Source organism: Cantharellus anzutake (assembly GCF_015039405.1).
Source record: "Cantharellus anzutake strain C23 chromosome Unknown EI90scaffold_12, whole genome shotgun sequence".
Taxonomy (NCBI): Eukaryota; Fungi; Basidiomycota; class Agaricomycetes; order Cantharellales; family Hydnaceae; genus Cantharellus; species Cantharellus anzutake.
Window position 1 is genome coordinate 1,250,892 of NW_024066962.1, and position 16,686 is coordinate 1,267,577.

At 49.1% G+C, this 16,686-nt stretch overlaps 8 protein-coding genes across 8 annotated transcripts; 3 read left to right on the forward strand and 5 right to left on the reverse strand.

Moving 5' to 3' along the window:
* Window positions 1-145: 145 nt before the first annotated feature.
* EI90DRAFT_3144834 (carbonic anhydrase) lies at window positions 146-1,167 on the forward strand (the record flags this gene model as incomplete). Its single annotated transcript, XM_039065198.1, has 5 exons — window positions 146-285; window positions 351-428; window positions 491-564; window positions 777-1,001; window positions 1,082-1,167. 5 exons carry the CDS (start codon window positions 146-148, stop codon window positions 1,165-1,167), a joined length of 603 nt encoding a protein of 200 aa, XP_038919011.1.
* Window positions 1,168-1,506: 339 nt separating this feature from the next.
* EI90DRAFT_3120197 (RNA dependent RNA polymerase-domain-containing protein) lies at window positions 1,507-4,569 on the reverse strand (the record flags this gene model as incomplete). The annotated part of the gene is made up of 15 exons (XM_039063291.1): window positions 1,507-1,660; window positions 1,718-2,130; window positions 2,184-2,427; window positions 2,477-2,528; window positions 2,589-2,599; window positions 2,657-2,892; window positions 2,942-2,963; window positions 3,020-3,108; window positions 3,162-3,182; window positions 3,232-3,252; window positions 3,307-3,431; window positions 3,486-4,128; window positions 4,184-4,266; window positions 4,318-4,398; window positions 4,452-4,569. The coding sequence occupies 15 exons, from the start codon at window positions 4,567-4,569 to the stop codon at window positions 1,507-1,509; spliced, it is 2,313 nt and encodes a 770-aa protein (XP_038919012.1).
* Window positions 4,570-4,640: 71 nt separating this feature from the next.
* On the reverse strand, window positions 4,641-6,097 carry EI90DRAFT_281890 (uncharacterized protein). Its single transcript, XM_039053561.1, has 7 exons — window positions 5,908-6,097; window positions 5,837-5,860; window positions 5,577-5,692; window positions 5,495-5,519; window positions 5,029-5,445; window positions 4,970-4,980; window positions 4,641-4,914 (listed from the first exon to the last, which is right to left on the reverse strand). Exons 1-7 carry the CDS (start codon window positions 6,008-6,010, stop codon window positions 4,804-4,806), a joined length of 807 nt encoding a protein of 268 aa, XP_038919013.1. The 5' UTR covers window positions 6,011-6,097; the 3' UTR covers window positions 4,641-4,803.
* Window positions 6,098-6,380: 283 nt separating this feature from the next.
* On the forward strand, window positions 6,381-7,665 carry EI90DRAFT_3047698 (P-loop containing nucleoside triphosphate hydrolase protein). Its single transcript, XM_039059565.1, has 8 exons — window positions 6,381-6,457; window positions 6,536-6,704; window positions 6,757-6,787; window positions 6,855-6,861; window positions 6,922-6,994; window positions 7,049-7,067; window positions 7,124-7,216; window positions 7,272-7,665. Exons 2-8 carry the CDS (start codon window positions 6,601-6,603, stop codon window positions 7,611-7,613), a joined length of 669 nt encoding a protein of 222 aa, XP_038919014.1. The 5' UTR covers window positions 6,381-6,457; window positions 6,536-6,600; the 3' UTR covers window positions 7,614-7,665.
* Window positions 7,666-8,191: 526 nt separating this feature from the next.
* Window positions 8,192-10,674, reverse strand: EI90DRAFT_281983 (uncharacterized protein). The gene is made up of 2 exons (XM_039053566.1): window positions 8,726-10,674; window positions 8,192-8,662 (listed from the first exon to the last, which is right to left on the reverse strand). The coding sequence occupies exons 1-2, from the start codon at window positions 10,409-10,411 to the stop codon at window positions 8,279-8,281; spliced, it is 2,070 nt and encodes a 689-aa protein (XP_038919015.1). The 5' UTR covers window positions 10,412-10,674; the 3' UTR covers window positions 8,192-8,278.
* A 329-nt stretch (window positions 10,675-11,003) lies between these two features.
* Window positions 11,004-11,270, reverse strand: EI90DRAFT_2832065 (uncharacterized protein; the record flags this gene model as incomplete). The annotated part of the gene is made up of 1 exon (XM_039053626.1): window positions 11,004-11,270. A coding segment is annotated over one exon (267 nt), but the record flags the coding sequence as incomplete, so codon positions are not given.
* Window positions 11,271-11,556: 286 nt separating this feature from the next.
* On the reverse strand, window positions 11,557-12,701 carry EI90DRAFT_3047703 (uncharacterized protein). The gene is made up of 2 exons (XM_039059566.1): window positions 12,054-12,701; window positions 11,557-11,997 (listed from the first exon to the last, which is right to left on the reverse strand). The coding sequence occupies exons 1-2, from the start codon at window positions 12,352-12,354 to the stop codon at window positions 11,972-11,974; spliced, it is 327 nt and encodes a 108-aa protein (XP_038919017.1). The 5' UTR covers window positions 12,355-12,701; the 3' UTR covers window positions 11,557-11,971.
* A 1,126-nt stretch (window positions 12,702-13,827) lies between these two features.
* EI90DRAFT_3287834 (uncharacterized protein) lies at window positions 13,828-16,397 on the forward strand. Its single transcript, XM_039067076.1, has 5 exons — window positions 13,828-14,521; window positions 14,579-14,709; window positions 14,767-14,962; window positions 15,020-15,988; window positions 16,038-16,397. Exons 1-5 carry the CDS (start codon window positions 14,210-14,212, stop codon window positions 16,089-16,091), a joined length of 1,662 nt encoding a protein of 553 aa, XP_038919018.1. The 5' UTR covers window positions 13,828-14,209; the 3' UTR covers window positions 16,092-16,397.
* Window positions 16,398-16,686: the final 289 nt, after the last annotated feature.

The window sequence follows — 16,686 nt, forward strand, 5'->3', positions numbered from 1 at the left end:
GGATTCTCAGTATCTTGATGGCAACTCTTCCCATCCCCACCATCCATTCCCCCCTCCAATATTACCATCACGAGATGATCCTCAACCCGATACCCGCCGAACTCTCCATCGATACCCTACCAGTGTGAACTTGAGACCTCGCAGAATGGACAACACATTTGATACAGCACTCCTTTCGCTCTTATCTTCAAATGTCCAATGGGCAGACCAAGTAAAAGCGAAGGATCCCGATTTCTTTGTTAATTCCGCAAAAGCCCAAACGCCAAAAATATTATGGCTTGGATGGCATGTCCTCTTTTTCTTCTGCTGAAAACGATGCTGACGTCTGAATATCTTTTTCCATGGTGCAGTGCGGATTCGCGTGTACCAGAGAGTGTTGTCACTGCCTCTGCGCCGGGAGACATTTTCGTGCATCGTAACATCGCAAAGTCCGTCCGCCGCAATACTTTTATCTTATATGTCCCTTACGCTGGCATTCGGTCGATTTCAGCCAGTTCCATTCAGATGATGCCTCAGCCCTGTCCGTCCTTCAGTTTGCAGTTGAAAGCGTCGGCGTCCAGCACGGTACGTCAATATGATCAATCTGAGACTTTGCAGCCACTCAAGAAGTAAATCCCTACCATCTCTTCGATCATGCTCGAATACTCTTACCGCCATAGTCATCGTAGCTGTAAGTTCTCCATTCCGCTCCCCTCTCTGTGTCTTCACCACTCACCGTCTCGCCCCCCCCCCTCAATTGTCGGCCTAGGGTCACACAAATTGCGGTGGTGCGGAAGCCTGCTATGACCTCGCCCACTCTCAATCCGCTACACCGCCACCAATTCTAACCACACACCTGGGTAGATGGCTTTCTCCCCTCGTCTCCCTCGCGGGGGAACTAGGGCCATTAGAAGATAGAAGCAAAGCCGTGTTAAGGCTCATAGAGAAGAACGTAAAAATGCAGGTGCAGACAATTTGTGAGACCGAGACGATCAGGAAGGCCTGGAGCAATGGAAAGAATGGTGCGTTCACTTGTGGATTGGGGAAAAGAGAAGGCTTTGCCCTGACCCTTTTTTTTCTGGGGGGGGGGTTCTGATTTTAGTTCGAGTTCATGGCTGGATCTATGCTCTTGAGACAGGAATTTTGCGAGATCTCGACATCTCCCAAGGTCTAGAGAGGGCAATCTGAAGGATTTGATTGTTCGGGCCGAACCCGATCTACTTGAAAATGATACTGTGCGTCTAGCAATGTAATCAAGCACAACAAAGAAATGTTCGATAATAGATCCGCCAAAAGATGCAAGGTCAGGAAGAAATGGCGAAATTGCAGGTTCCGAATGTGCGTGGTGAAATGCGTCTAATGGTTTGGGATGAATGGTACAAAAGGTTGTCGTGAGCGCAAATTGAACTAATCCAAGACGCGTAAATAAGAAATGCAATCAAGAAGATCAAGGAGTGTAGGGGGCGTCGAATGTCTGTAAGGTCTACCCGCAAATCTGGCAAGCAGGTGTTTGACGACCGGGTTGGATCACTGCAGGGGGTTAGACATCAGTTGTTGGTATTTGAGAAGTTTACTGTTCATTTTGAAGCTTTTGTAACTAGAAGGAATGATAGTATTGTGTAGTCCCAGAGCTTTTGCTTTGATCTCCCTCAACTCGCGAAAGAACAATTCCCAGGGAAATCTAATGAGTGGGGGACTTTTCAGCGACATACCACGTTGGGGGAGTTATTGAACTTACAGTGTTCCTTCACAGTGAGGCGAGTGCCTTGTCTCGTTCCATTCATCTAGGTCATGAAGATAGGCATATGACGCTGCAATGATAGTCCCCTCCATAGAGCTTATGTATACAGAGCTGAGCTTGCTCAGAGAGTTTCGAACGGAGGAGGATAAAAGCAATACGGTCGCTCGGCGTTCTGTTGAGTATAACTTCAACTTCAACTTCTCTTCCACTTCGTTCAGGTAGCGCTTGCGAGTTTCTCGAATCACATCCTCGATGGCGCGAAGCTCCTGAAGAAACAAAACCTTGACCGGATCTGCCATTTGATCCGAACGCTTCAAGGCGTCCCGGTGGGGTTCAATCAAGTGGGCGTCCCGCCAAAGAGGTTTATAAATTTGTTCATCCGCCTCGTCGAATTCCTTACGAATTGCGGTCTGCGTCGGCGTATTCATCAGCGGATAGAATAATCCAAGCGAACTCAACGAACCGCTGTGGCCGTTGCTTTTTGATACATTCGCTCTAGAATGAAGGTGCGTGAACTTGCTTCGGGGGACCGCGGTAATGGCTGCTTCTCGAGCTCGTTAGGGTTCGTTGCAAATGCGCCAGTTGATTGTGTTGAGCCTCGTTTCCAGGCTGGTCGCTGCCATTGCGACCATTCATTCTGATCGGCCCTGAGAACATCGGGGAGGACTCGTAACCCGGACTTAACATCGTCCATTGTTGCTGAAAACCTTAGCAGCAAATATGAGCAGAGTCCGAAAATATCGAGAAGTATCTCACATATGCGCAAGGCGTTCTGCAGCGGGATGAGTATACCCATGTCGGTACACAGCTTGGGAAGAGGGAAGAGATGATCGGTGTGTAGCATTGGCATTTCGGAGAGTTTATTTACCTAATTCGTGCCTGGAATTAAAGATCAGAATAACTAGCATGGGAGTCATTGTTACAAAAGCTTATCACATATTCGAATACGCCCCAACAAGCGGTAATCTGCGAAGTGAGGACAGGAGAATTCTTTGAACCGTCCTGTCGCTTTCTCGTTCGTCCAAAAACATGGAAGTCCCGCGGTGTGGAACAGGCGCCTTTTCCTTGATAAAGTTCTTGTTCACAAAGTCTGCGGGAGGATCAAGCGCGTGCCTTGATGCTTGCTCAAAGCCGTTCACAATTTCTGGCTGGCTAATTACAACTACCGTATCCTAAACAAATATGAGCATATGGGCATGAAAAGATGGATTTCTCGCTTACCCCGTCGTAGTCGCCACCACCCCTGAAGACAAGGTATTCAAGAATTGGGGTCTTCAGCTATTGAAATACGCTACTCACATTATACTAAGAGGTGAACGGGATCCTTGACATGAGAAGATTACAATGTCGGTAAAGCCCATGAGGGTTCCACAATCAACCGCCTCGAACTGGCCAGACGCCCGTTAATGCTGTGTCAACATTTCCCTATCCTTTAGCGAACCTTTTGGACATCGGATGCAAACTGATAGAAAGATGAGCTAAGAGCTGAACCTAAGACTGGTTTCACACACTTTGCAAGGGTGTCTAGTGACCTAGAAAGAATGCAGATCAGGGGGTGGAATAGCTTTGCGAGTGATCTGGCATACTAGGACTGGCCCGAGAACTGTGTACTGCTTGTCGCCGTTGGCATTTATCCAAGGCCTGGACGACCTGCAGTAGATCTGCCCAGGCCGTAGAACACCCATACTGGCATCATCAATGGCATAGGGGTCTAAAGCCTTTGTCAACAGCCTGGGCACAGGGCGTACCGGACCGCAAAACATACCAGGTATGGCAAACCCCTCAAAACTGAACGGTGCCTTCACACGGCACTTCTCTTTGTAAGACTTGATTATCATGTCGTTAATCTGTCTGATCATTTTTCGCAATTGGGGACAACGCTCTGGGTCGAAGCCCGAGTCAAGAAATGATTTGATAGCTTCCTCTCGGCGGATGGGAAAGCCAGAATAAGGGTCATCATCCTGCGTCATATCGAAATCCTGGGCGATACTGAAGCTGTGCTCCGACGTTGACTCGTCCATGCTGAAAATATCTGTAGCATGGGGTGACACAAGACCTAATGCTCTGCTAAAATCTGGTCGTTGCCGACGAAGTTTAGTCGCTGCAGCCTTACTGTCCAGGAGGTCCCATATTTTTTCGCGTGATATGTCGTCGGTCAGGGACAGAGGCAGAATCTCCGACCGCAGACCCAACTCGAACAAATCTTCGATCACTGTCTGTGGAACTCCACCGTTATCTAAACAAAGGAGGATCTCCGAAGACAAAATCACAGAGGTTTTGAACATCGGGACTCGGACAAGTTCCAATATCTGTTGGGAAAGGTCCGGAGAAGGGAGAGCAATTTTCCGCTGGCTTGGTCGAATCCCTACACTGCACTCGCCGGATTGGTTATACGGGTGTCGCACCAGCTGCGACGAAGGCAGATGAATTCGCTGGATCAAGTCGGCAAATGGGATTGCTCACCATTCCCTTGGCACCATTGAGCCGCATTTGAACAGCAGAAGGCACCTCATCTAATCCCATAACACTCTGTATCCTTTGTGCCACTAAAGCGAATTGGCGATTTCAGTGTTGACGAAAAGTGGAAAAACACCTACACGCGAGGTTCATGTACCCACAACCATCGGTCATCACTTGGTGGTCTGGTGGTTTTGGGGATGATTCAGCTGCTGCGGACACTGTAATGTTTCAGATATTGTCTGCGGACGGACCAGTTGGGAACACGACAAACCAATGTCAGGCACTCTCCACTCAGCCTGCTGGTTGACACGGCAAATAGGGACGGAAAGTGTCATGCATAGTCCGAAGCGGGACGCCCATTTCGAGGCTATCTGCAGCGCAATATTCATATAAAACCATGTGCACCAACAGCATCCACACCTGAATGGAATTAACATCGACCGGATTATGCCAGTTAATCAGCTGCCATAAAGATTTTAAGTAGGGATCCTGGTTGAAGCTTCGTAGTCTCGATGTTTCCACGAGATACACGGTGGCATCTTTAGAGAATAACGCCTGGAAGACTCTACCATTGAAAAGAAAGCGTTGAGTAAAGAACTCTACGAGCAGCTCCCCGTCGCTCCTTATGATTGAGTCGGGAACGGAAACACGTATGACTCGCTTAGATCCATAAAACCTTGTGGCTCTGCATGATGGCCCCATATGGAGCTTTTGAAATCGGAATACGTATTTTTCTGATAGGGGGACTCGTTTAGAAGCTACAGCCTTTTGTGACAGTTCGAGGCATACTCGTTGAACAACTACCGCCGAGTGTTAGCGCGAGGATGGACGCATCAAGAAGAACGTGCCTTGGCCGCCGTATATCGGAGTGGGCGAGTCATTGATACCTAAACGTTCTGCTTCTGAGGAAGCATCTTCCCAATCCAATGCATGAAATACGTCGTTCGGTCCGCCTTCCAGTGCAAATGCGCTTGATGTTTGCACCTCCAGAAGAAACGCACCGATTTCTGGTCCATCTCCCACCCCGTTGCTCAACACGCCTTGGACAACCCTGTTGAACTGGCGTGCAGCAACGTTTGGACCTCTCAGCTGCTTAAGTAGGTCCGCGATACGGTCAGTCAGGGAAATGTCTTGGTCGAAAAGAGCTGCAAAACGCGCGAGTTCCCATTGGACAGCATCAGAAATATCGTATTCCATGATGTGCTTCAAAATAGCCTCATCATGATACAAGATACAGAAGTCGTTCCGCTTTAGTTGTTCAGCTCCTGAGAATGGAGGTTAGCGGTAATAACACCAACACGTGGCAAGCATCACCTGAATCCTCAGCAAAATTTGGGGCCTGTAATGATCATGTTGAACTCTAATGAATACCATCATATCGACCAACTCGGCTTACAGCTAACACGTCTCTGATATTGCGAGCACGTGCATCCAACAAAGCCTTCCTCGTTTCAGGGCTCATCGAATCCAAGATTTTCATACCAGGGCTCCGTTGACTCGAGACCTCGACATCTATACAGTGTGTCAGTTGAGGAAAAAAAAATAGGCGGGGTGGAAGTCATACTAGTGTATCTCGATGATTTGTGAGGAGTATTGTGAGGAGCTAAACACGAGTTGATCGCCCTTTTATGAAGTAACTGAGAAGAGTCCACTTACCTGGTTGGGAGGTCATTTCCTCGACTTGGCTGGGTCAGGATGAGAACGATGGAAAAACAAAAAGTACATACGAGAATCGTGGGTCCTTTGCCGCTTCTCTGGTGGACTGGAATCAAGCTCAGGACTTTTCCGTTTCGATGTCGGTGAATTTGATGATCTAGTGGGTAACGCCATGATATCCTCAGCAAGATGGATTTGTTGCAGCACAGAGTGAATGAACTTGATAAGTTGGAGGTGTGTGGATGGGATCCAGAAATGGCACGAGGGAGATCTTGGCTCCAAAACTTGTGGCGCTGGTGCGAGACAAGGTGAGATAAGGGTAAGACCCTAAATGTAGGCTTCAGCTGGGGGATTATAGATGTCAATTGGGAAGTTCCAACGCGTTGATCATCGCATCCTCACCTGATCATAAGTAGCAGTTAGAACGAAGCTTCAAGGACACCTGCCCATAACGGGAAATGAGGAATCTCGGCAACGGCCGCCCAGTGTCCTCCAACTCGATCCTCAAAGTCACAGCCTCGGGCTTGTCCCTTTTTCCTTCAACCTCTCTTCTTTCACCCCCTTCTCCAGGTGTACTTCTACTCTACACTGGGTTGAGCCATCATGTCCTCACAAATCCCTGTACGTACTTTTCCCTGTGTTGCGCTATGCAATGGGACATGTTGGCTGTATTGCTGACTATCGACGCGTTCAACACAGATCAGGCGTAAGCTAGTTATTGTGGGTGATGGCGCCTGTGGAAAGGTGAGCCTAGCATTTCTTCCATGCATATCTGTTTTCGGTCCCCTATGCCTTCCATAACAATCGCGCCTATGGTGTTCGTCTTTACTGAATGCACTTTTGACGTCCAGACCAGTCTGCTTTGCGTGTAAGCAGAGTTGTCACTGTAATATATTATCATAGGCTTATCGTGTTGTTAGGTTTGCTATGGGCGAGTTTCCGAAAGAATACGTGAGTGCACCACTGCACTTGGAGTCATCCAGAATATTGAGGACAACTTGTCGGTACAACTATACAGGAGCCGAGTAAGCCTCTCCTTCCAGATTCCAGTCATAAAAACACCTATCTGAGAAACTTTGATACAGCAATATTTGAAAATTACGTCGCTGAGATCCGACTGGACGGCAAGCCGGTGCAACTGGCGTTATGGGATACCGCGTAAGCAGTCCTTTTATAGCTCTATGAGAGGTACTGAAAGGGCGCCAATCTCAGCGGTCAGGAAGAATATGAGGTAAATGCGGAAGTCCAATCCCGATTAGTTTCCATTTTAGTAATTTGGGACCGCAGCGCCTTCGGCCTCTCTCCTATTCGAAAGCGCATGTTATCTTGATAGCTTTCGCTATTGACACCCCAGACTCCCTGGACAACGTAAGATTCAAGGTAGGTGTGGCCATTCGAGTCCTGTGCTTTATTGCTCACCTTGTCCATCTTGTAGTGGATTGAAGAAGTGCGCCAGATATGCGGGCCACACGTCCCCGTTATCCTTGTTGGTTGCAAGTCGGACCTCCGTCCACCGAACGCCATCAGTGGCGCTCCCCACGACGAAGACCTGCCTTATGTTACCCGAGCTCGAGGCGAACAAGTTGCGCGCGCGATTGGTGCGCGAACATACAAGGAGTGCTCTTCCAAGAGGAACCAAGGTGTCGACGACGTCTTTGAGGCTGCCACCCGGGCTAGCATGCTGCTCGGTGCTTCTTCCCATCACCATTCAGGATCTAGGGACAGGAGGCGAAGCGATGCTGCTGAGGACACCGGAAAGTGCTGTGTCATCTGCTAGGTTCGACTCGGCCACTGTATCAATTTGGATTTTTGCTCTTTGACGCGAGTATCATGACCTTTCTATGGCGAGTGCCTTAGTTTAAACGGCTTCTTCCATCCACTCTTCTGCTTGTTTTAGTTTCCTTTGAACGGTTTGATTCCTTCCCCGCTTACTCAATGCGATCTCTCTTTCTGCTCTTGTTTATGCACATGGACTATGTTTAGCATTCTTCCCCCAACCTCGACCCTCTAGCGTGACTCAATTGCTGTTATTGCATCACAGGTGACGCAGTGTCTGTACATTTGCCTATACGCAGGAAACAGAGCAAGTTGGGGGACTAGGGCGCGCGTGTTGCAATGCGTAAACCTGCAGCTGTGCCGCACCCGCGCCGTGCATTCCATCATCGTTAACAAGGTCACTGTAGAGAGACCTCATTCCTCCCCCAACAATCCTGGGGTCGAGATTGCTGAACGAACGCACTACAGCAGATTTAGCTAGCCTCCAAGTCATAGGTTGGCTGCAGCCTGCAACCCAGCTAAAGAGAGGCTGATTACCCAGCACGATTACGTAATACAAGGAATGACACAACTGCAATGGCAGGGGAGGATACAATGCTCCAGGTATTGCAGAACCCAAAGATAGATCAAGATCGAATGATCAAAATGATGCTTAAAATGCTCCAATCACTTAAGTTCATCGAATGACTGCGAAGAGGTGCTCATTCCGGACTGCCTTTGCCTCAAGAATGGCCTGGGTGATCGTCGGGATGCTTCTGATTCCGTCTTTATTGGTTTCGACGATCGTGAATTAATTGGTGACGCTCCATCAACCAGTGCGGGCGGGGCGTCTTGTGAAGTTATCTTCGCGCTGCTGGGGTCTGGAGTGGTGGCAGCGGGATTGGAGTCGGGATTCGTGTATGGCCTGCCACTCCCAGTTGTACATGAGGACACTCGATTGCTTATATAACCTGTTGCGCTACGGGGTTCGGATGGCAATTCAACTTCAGGAAGATCATCGTCAGGCTCAGCTGGGAGGGACAAGACAGAAGGGTCGTAGGGTGAATAGAACTACGCAGGTAATGCGGTGTCAGATGTTTCCAATACAAGGTAAACAACAGAGTATGTGCGCACCGAAACAGACATGGCACCAGCAGTCAATTGCAAGTCGCCTCGCCCAAGATACGTCTGACTACCCGAATCCATATCCAATATCGGCGTGACACCTGACCCGTGCCTTAACGAGATGGTGCTTCTTACACTTCCATCCCGAGACACCGTGCCAAGCCGTAGTGTCCGCTGGCTCGTAGGTCTTGCGGGCTGCTTCGTCCAGGGCTCGGGGATCTCTTCCTCTCTCAATTTGTAGCCATCATTCCTCTTCGTGGTGCTTGCCATTCGCTGGATGGCAGCGTAAAGGTTGCTACGGAGTGAAGCGGCCCAACCTTCCGCTTGGGGCGTCGACGGACGAAGAGCGTAACCATAACCCTCCGAAGCTATGGAGTAGACAGACGAAACAGCACGAGATAAGTTAGCGTCAGTACCACATCTATTAGACTTGTGGGAGCTAGCGGCAGATTGGAGCCGTGACAGCCTGCTTCCTGCATTCGCTTCGATATCGTGCAGCGACCTCTTTTCCCCTTGTTCCAGACTCAATGCAGGGGGCGGGGGAATAGGCAAACCCCCATCTCTCATGACTGACATGAAACGAGGAGCTGCTACCCTCGGCGTCCCGTACACAGCATCGGGAGGGAGTGTAAGACCAAGACCATCCATCGGCACATGACCCCCGCTCAAGGAAAGAACCCCTGCCTCTGAATTGAGCGACAGGTCGTCGTCCCCAGGATTCGTTACACGTAAGACTCGTTCGGCGTCCTCCATGGAGAGCTCCTCGTTCGGTAGCTCTTCGATATCCGGTACTCTCTCCATTTCATTAGATGAATCCCCCCGGATGCTCGAAAGATATTCTAGGCTATCCTCGTTCCGCGATCTCATACGAACTAGCCACATGACCCCGAAAAGCAAGAGGATTGTCGCAAGACAGCCACCGAGTGCAGCAGCGACCACAACGCCAGCTTTTAGGCTGCTGTTGCCGCTAGGACGTGACGCCAACGTAGGGGGCGCACTGGTGGTGGCAGTGGTGAAGAATGTAGCAGACGACGAAGATGATAATGGGAGCGCAGACGAAATGATGAAAGTCGTTGCTGGTGTCGGTGCAAGGTTGGAATGGGTGACAGAAGAACCAGGGCCAAGTGCGTAAGTCTGAGGGGAAAAATTAAAATCGGTTTGCGACACCGGCGCCGGTTCATGGGTCGCCAGGGAAGGGGACTGGCCCATTGATGAAGGCGTTGGTTTCAGGCCAGGAATTGCGTCAAAGGGCTGTTGATGATGCGTGAAAGATTGTGGTTCCTGTGTCAAAGGAGATGAAGGTGCCAGCAATGACAAAGGGTACAAAGACGGGGCAATAGAGGGCTCAAGAGTTGACGTTGGGTCGACCTCAACGATTGGTATGGGTGTGGACTCTGAACCATCAAAACCATCTTTAGCCGCCGTCTGACCACTCGAAACAACTGAACCCGGACGCTGAGGCGTGTTGTCGATGACGGAAGAGTTAACGCGATAATTCTGGGGAGGAACAGGAGGATCTCCTTCCACAGTGACCAGTGATGTCTGCGCATCCACCGCAACCACGAGCTGACGCTGGAGGGGATGCTGCAAATGAGTCGACTCATGGTGTGATCTTCTCCGAACATGTTTGTGCTTCAAGTGCCATTGATGCCGTTGAGGGTGCGTGTGACGAGATGGCCTAGGATGAAAGGGCATGACGATGAAGGCAACCACTGAGAAACGCAGAACGAAGTTTTGGGAGAGGATCCATGATGATAGACTTCCATAAGAGCGAGGATTTCGATCTCGGCTGACCCACGAGTCTCAAGCAGTTGTAACGGAATTAGCCGAATATATTAAGTAGGGGGTTTCAAGTTGAACTGCCAGCCAATCCCTAGACAAATTGAAACCCAGACTCTTGTGCCAGTTGCTCACGGGATTGTCCCCCTAGAAAGGTTGCCAATTTCACCTGGACCGCTTCCCGCTACGATGCCGATTAGTCGGACACAAAAGCGCAGTTGCACAATGGTATACACATTGTGCAAGACCGCACTTTTACACGAGATAAATATGGGGATTAATGGAGGGTTACGTAGTCGGCGGAGGGATTTCAAGCTGGTATAACAAACTTCAGTGCTGTGGCTGGGAGTTACAAGATTGTATCGTACAATGTAGTGCGCGATAAGTTCATTGACCACAGGAACGAGCGACAGTGATTCGTTTTTGAGTCATTATTTGAAGTTGAGCGATGCGCGGTTGTGCCGCGATGAAGACTACGGCAGGGTTACGAAGGCAGCTACTGGGGCGCAGCCTTCATCTCCAGCCCAATAACTCCCCCGCCCTTCCAATCCCATCCCTTCAAATCCTCACGACACACAGGACATCGAGCGTTGTTTGTACCCGGGGCAGGTCCATCCAACTCGCGCACCCTAGCGCTGCGTACGGAATCCCATAAACAGGATGCGCAAAGAATGTGGCCACACAGCGTCAATGTTGACATACGAGGCGGGGAGAGACAGATAGGGCACACATAACTGGACATTGGTGTGCTCTTCTTCTGCGTTGGTGATGATGACGATGAACTTCCAGGGACTGGTTGGGATTCCTCAATGGCATGTACAACGTCAGACTTTTGATCAGGCATTTCAACAAGTTGAAGAGAAGGACAGTGCCCCCAGTCTGAGTTAATGTCCAAACGCTCCCGCTTCCGATACAAGTCACAAGCAATATAATATGGTCCGATCTTGCCCGCGCATTCAATTGTTTCGGAGTGGGTGATCGGCCTTATGTTTAACCCCGTAGCATGTGACTTGCATCGAATAATTCAAAGCAATACAAACCGCGTTGTTTATTGCGCGCGTCCATGAGCGACCGAGTCTGGTTTGGCTCAGTTTCCATTTAGCCAGATCCTCATCTATGTTTCGATGAATCATCGATATCTGCGACCACTTCGACAACTTTCATTTCGATGGTGCTCGGAGTCGCTCGGTCAACGAACAGATAAATCAGGTGGTGTCCGGCGCCATGAATATCCCTTTGCCGCAGCCGTCTCGACTTCCGCGCCCAGCAGCCTTCTCCAGCAAGTTTTTGGCCACGCGGTGTGGCTGAACTGGAAACATCAGCCATATGTGCTGAAGTGACCAAGCACTCCATCCTTGAGTTCTAGAATAGACTTGGGCGCTGAGGGACCCTTCCAATGCGCGAATGGACTAAACCCATTTATAGTTTATCAAGCCCTTATCCAAGCGCAGGGACAGAGTCTGTCTATGTTCGGAATTATCTTGTTACAGCAACAGAATGCAGTTCGTCACAGATTTACTCTCTAGCTGAGATGGAAGACTAATTCCGTGCAATACAGTCGACATAGATATCGAGTTGGTTAGACAACACCATAATACAGCGTTGCCCGAACACCATTGATCAACCAGCTTTTCGGCGCTAGCCTTCCCATGCCCCAGATAATCCAACCCTTTCTTGAAGCCCAGCACCCCTGTGCCTCCTGAGTAGAACACTACACCTATTTCTCTTGCCTCAATAAGTTGAGGAAGACGCTTGTACCAGTTGCGCATCTCGTGGAAATCATCCGTGCCGGGTTGAAGAGCGGAATAGACGACAATCATGTCGCTGCGAGAAGGAATGGATGAAAACCGAGAACACATACGCAATACAATTATGTGTACAAGAGCATTAACAACCTGTTGAGTAGATCCTACATGAATGATATCGAAATTAGCACTGGAAAATTTAGCACTACATGGGGATGAGGGATATCCAGGGCTGCAGGATCCCACCAAAAGGCTCGCTGATTTCAGGAGCCACCGCCGAGCCCTTATAATCGCGCGTCACGTCTGCGCCCAGCCTCCTGAGCAACTCATGATTCCTTGGGAGATATGACCCGTAATCCGGATAGCTTAGCTAGCAATATGGCGAAGAGGCTGAGGAAGGTCGAACCCGCCCGATCAAAATCTATGGAGTTTGGAGAGCTCTGGTGGGGGTGTTCGTTGAGTATCCCACGCAGTGGTACAGGACCTAGCAAGGTTTGAGGCGGCATGTGAGGCATGATCTGTTCACCTGCACCGCGGTGGAGAGCGATGCTTCACATGCTACACGCATCGAGATAGGAGGGATGATCAGACTTACGCCAAACCTATACTCCCGTCAATCAGTTAAAAATTATTCCTGTAACGCTAACATTAAGTCATCTCGGGTCGAGCTTTTACAGATTCCAAAAAGTAAAGGTGATACGGAGCCTTGGGAAAAGCGCCATTGCTCCCGTCGATGTAGTCATCATGGACGAAGCCTGCTACAACGTCTCCAATATCGAACCCCTTTATGGAACCGGAGTCAGAGTTGTATTTCGTGGACCTAAACTTCCCCTTCCCGATTTCTACAATGACTCCTGCAAAGTTACTGCCAGTCGAGTCTCCGGGCTTTAGAAGTCTATCAACGTGCTCAATTATCCAGAAACCGATATGTTCAAGAAACGAGTAGGTATTCGCCAGTCCTCCAATCCGTGGGGTTGGGAGCAACTGCTTTCACTTTGATGAGCAGTTAATTTTGGGAACAGGCTGGTCATCGACAATTTTGACCTTTCCAGGTTCGGAAACTACAAGCGCACGCTGTGACAAAGAACTACGTTGAGAAGGCTATTCTCCGAAGAAAGGAGATCTCTACAAACCTGGGTAGAGAGGGCACAATCATGTTAACCAAGTCCACACTTGGGTGGTAAGGATCTGAAATTAGTTTGCGTATATACGTTGGACGGGTAGTAATATCAATTACTGTACTAACACGACCAACAACCGGTCACGCGTCACACGAAGGTCTTGGATTGAATTAAAAATCAACACAACTGAATTGATTGGGTGCCTCCGGCAATTCCCGGAGGCCGTGGGAACCGGTTGTTGGTCGTGCGAGTACAGTATCCCAGTACTCATGAGTCTGAGCGTGGTTATGTGTCTGTGTGGACTGAATGCGTAGAGATGCACGTAGCTATAAGTAATGTACACAATGTAAGTCAAAACGATAAAAAGAAAGGAATAACTGGCCTCATGACACACGCTGTGGCTCGGGTGAATACAAATCCCTTGCGGTGATATTACATAATTGCCTGCATTGTAACACGTGGCGGCGGGGCCCCATGTTCCTATTAAGTCCGGATCCTGGCTGATTAGTCCATAGCCAGCGCCTATTTCATCACCCATGACACGCAACAGCAGGGCTCCGCCACATGAACGCCCGACTGACTCGCCGCGCTCCTAAGACTTGTCCTGACTTGAAAGAAATACCCCGCGCGACAAATCTTCGGCTTGGCAATAGATTACGTAATAACATGATCTCAACTCGCCAGGGAGTCGCAGAACGCCAGTTCCAGTGCCAGGAAAATCCTACTCACATAAAAAACGGCATTTGACATTAATATGGACGTCCCTCGCGAACTCCTGATTGATATTCTGAAGATTCTTCATTTTCGCGATCTTGTTCGCGCTCGACAGGTTCTTTTCTTCGTTCTGGATGCTGACACCCAATTCCCCTAACGGACTGAGCTCAACCCCCAAGGTATGCAAGACATGGCTAGACACAATCGACTCCTCCAAGTCGCTCCAATATATCATCGAGTTAGAATGTCATCATTTGGTTGACGGTCCCCTTGGAAATGGACTCGGCACCATTACACGCCTACAAGCACTACTTAAGCACGAAGACCGATGGAAATTCCTTAAATTTACGAAGGAGAATATCATTCATGCTAATATTACATCTGTTCATGCGCTGGTTAAATCCGTTCTTGGGATCGTGGACGGAAAGTCCTTAACATTCTGTAAAGTGTGTCCTGGAGGATATTTTGTTATTTTCTTCTGACTAAAAACTATCACCTATTAGCTGCCCTCGGAGTCGTCTTCCCACTCCCAAATGATCACATGGAAATTCCACAATCTTGACACCATCCACCACTTCGGCATGGATCCCGACCAAGACTTACTCGTTCTAATCCAGCACCTCCCAAACGTTGAGTGAGTTCGTTCCGTTTGCGTAAGAGCGAACTATATATTTTGAAAAAATGCTTCTAGTTCCCAACAACTCAAGCTGCACCTGCGTACTTTGTCGAGCAACGAACTCCATCCTCAGGCTGCAAGCCATGAAATAGATTTCACCTTTGACATCCTGCCTGCTTGTCAAACTCAAATAATCGATGATTTAGTTGTATTATTTCTTAATCCTTGTCTGACAGTCATTGTGCATTGGAAGTCTGGGACGATTCAATCGGTGCGAAGGTCCACTGCTTGTACGCACGCAGAGGGTGAACTGATATTACTTTTTCAGGTTCTGAAAGGGAGTGTGTTATGCCCAGAGAAGGTTACCATACTATCTCCTCGCTTGATCGCCATAACGAGATGCTATGTTGACGTCTTTCGTCGGCGTGCAGCCGCTTTGGATGTTTACGACATTTCTGACACTGATCATGATGCGGACAATACCCTTGGTTCGAACGTATATCCTCCAAAGCACGTCGCTATCCTCCACTTGCCAAAATTCATGCAAAAGGACCTATGGAGCATGAGTGTATGGAGTGATTCGAATCCCTTATCCCGATATACTCCGCGGCACGGTTGCGCCGCGTACCCGAACTACCAGTCCCAAGAGGAGACAGCGTTTGCTGCAGGCCGTGGAAGCTTGCTTGTGCTGGGGATCGCCTTAGTTTACACACGGCGGGTCGAAGCGGTGGTATCATCGAGGACCTCATACTCCGGTTCATACAACGTCTTGGTAGATATCGATTCCCTCCTTTCCCTCGATTGCCTCCGATCGTCCCCAGAAATCGATGTATCATCAACACCCTCGAAAGAATCGTCAAAATCAGTCACTCATGTGCCGTGGTCACAATGGGCAAAGTTTACAACGTGGCTCCCTGCAAAGCGGTTCGCCAAATCAGGGGCCACCGTACAGGGTGATCGCTGTTGCACTTTAGTTGATTCGAATGCTCATGGCACACAAGTCGAAGTGCTCGATTTCAATCGCAATCGCATCAGGAGGGCCGAGTGCTTCAGCCCTGAGAACATGCCTAAACATTCAGGTATCCAACTGGAAAGGAAACCTGCTTTGCGGGGCGAACATGTTGGACTTGTCGATGGAATAGATATCAATTCAATACCACCGATCGCAGAACAGTTTCTTGAACGGGACCCGATCAGGATACCTTATCTGGAATCGAAGGTTACGATCCCCTTCTATCCTGACTCGTTCGAGGCTTCCGGTGTTATGATCGATGAACAAGGCATTATCCTCTACGGGGTGAGTAACATGTGTCTTTTAGCTAATTTCCTTCTGATCATCCCTTTAGAGGGTGGGCCGCCTTGGGAGTCTGCGAATGATATATCGCATTTTCACTCTCTAAACAGCTAGCGCGTATAGAAATAAAGGCAGTTCGTAACGGCGGAATTTAATAACTGGCCAGTGGTACCCTGAGCAACAAGCCAACTCAGAGACACATTGATGATTGGATCGCCAGGTTGAGGCCTACATGCCAGTACTCAAAGATATTTACCAGGGTGTGGATGGGACGTGATGCATTACATTGAATGATATTTCATCAGGATAATTGACACGGGGTGAATCAACTCATTAGCTTCTATTGTCCACACATCGGATGACTGGCAAATGTTCACCAATCCCAACAGTCAGCCTTTTCACCATAGAGAATGGGCTTCTGCTGTAATGCATAGCGAATGTTGAAGCGTCTAGGGAAGTCATCGAACAACACTGAAGACCGTAGCAACGCTGCGTACCCCCGGGGAATCACAGAGTAAGTTGCGGAGGAGCAACCATGCGCCACAATGAGGTAGTGATTTTCGTGCGGTAATCTCTGGCCGCTTCGAGTTCGACGAGGTTCGTAGAATTGTACATTGACAGACGAAGTATGATCACCTAATTCAAGAAAGAGCGATAGAACTGGCACGTCAGGGTCAGGACTCTTGATGCTTGGATTTACG

Excerpts from the sequence above, each read along its gene's own strand:
- EI90DRAFT_3287834 (XM_039067076.1), top strand. The coding sequence starts at position 14,210 with ATGCTGACACCCAATTCCCCTAACGGACTGAGCTCAACCCCCAAGGTA. Across the intron at positions 14,963-15,019 it reads AGTCTGGGACGATTCAATCG|GTTCTGAAAGGGAGTGTGTT; the intron begins GTGCGAAGGTCC and ends TTACTTTTTCAG. Across the intron at positions 15,989-16,037 it reads AAGGCATTATCCTCTACGGG|AGGGTGGGCCGCCTTGGGAG; the intron begins GTGAGTAACATG and ends TCATCCCTTTAG.
- EI90DRAFT_281983 (XM_039053566.1), bottom strand. The coding sequence starts at position 10,411 with ATGCCCTTTCATCCTAGGCCATCTCGTCACACGCACCCTCAACGGCAT. Across the intron at positions 8,663-8,725 it reads CTGGTGCCATGTCTGTTTCG|TTCTATTCACCCTACGACCC; the intron begins GTGCGCACATAC and ends TTACCTGCGTAG.
- EI90DRAFT_3047703 (XM_039059566.1), bottom strand. The coding sequence starts at position 12,354 with ATGTGTTCTCGGTTTTCATCCATTCCTTCTCGCAGCGACATGATTGTC. Across the intron at positions 11,998-12,053 it reads CAACTCGATATCTATGTCGA|TGCATTCTGTTGCTGTAACA; the intron begins CTGTATTGCACG and ends TCTGTGACGAAC.
- EI90DRAFT_281890 (XM_039053561.1), bottom strand. The coding sequence starts at position 6,010 with ATGGCGTTACCCACTAGATCATCAAATTCACCGACATCGAAACGGAAA. Across the intron at positions 5,861-5,907 it reads GCAAAGGACCCACGATTCTC|TCGAGGAAATGACCTCCCAA; the intron begins GTATGTACTTTT and ends GACCCAGCCAAG. Across the intron at positions 5,446-5,494 it reads AAATTTTGCTGAGGATTCAG|GAGCTGAACAACTAAAGCGG; the intron begins GTGATGCTTGCC and ends CTCCATTCTCAG.
- EI90DRAFT_3047698 (XM_039059565.1), top strand. The coding sequence starts at position 6,601 with ATGCATATCTGTTTTCGGTCCCCTATGCCTTCCATAACAATCGCGCCT. Across the intron at positions 6,705-6,756 it reads CAGACCAGTCTGCTTTGCGT|GTTTGCTATGGGCGAGTTTC; the intron begins GTAAGCAGAGTT and ends TCGTGTTGTTAG. Across the intron at positions 7,217-7,271 it reads TGGACAACGTAAGATTCAAG|TGGATTGAAGAAGTGCGCCA; the intron begins GTAGGTGTGGCC and ends TCCATCTTGTAG.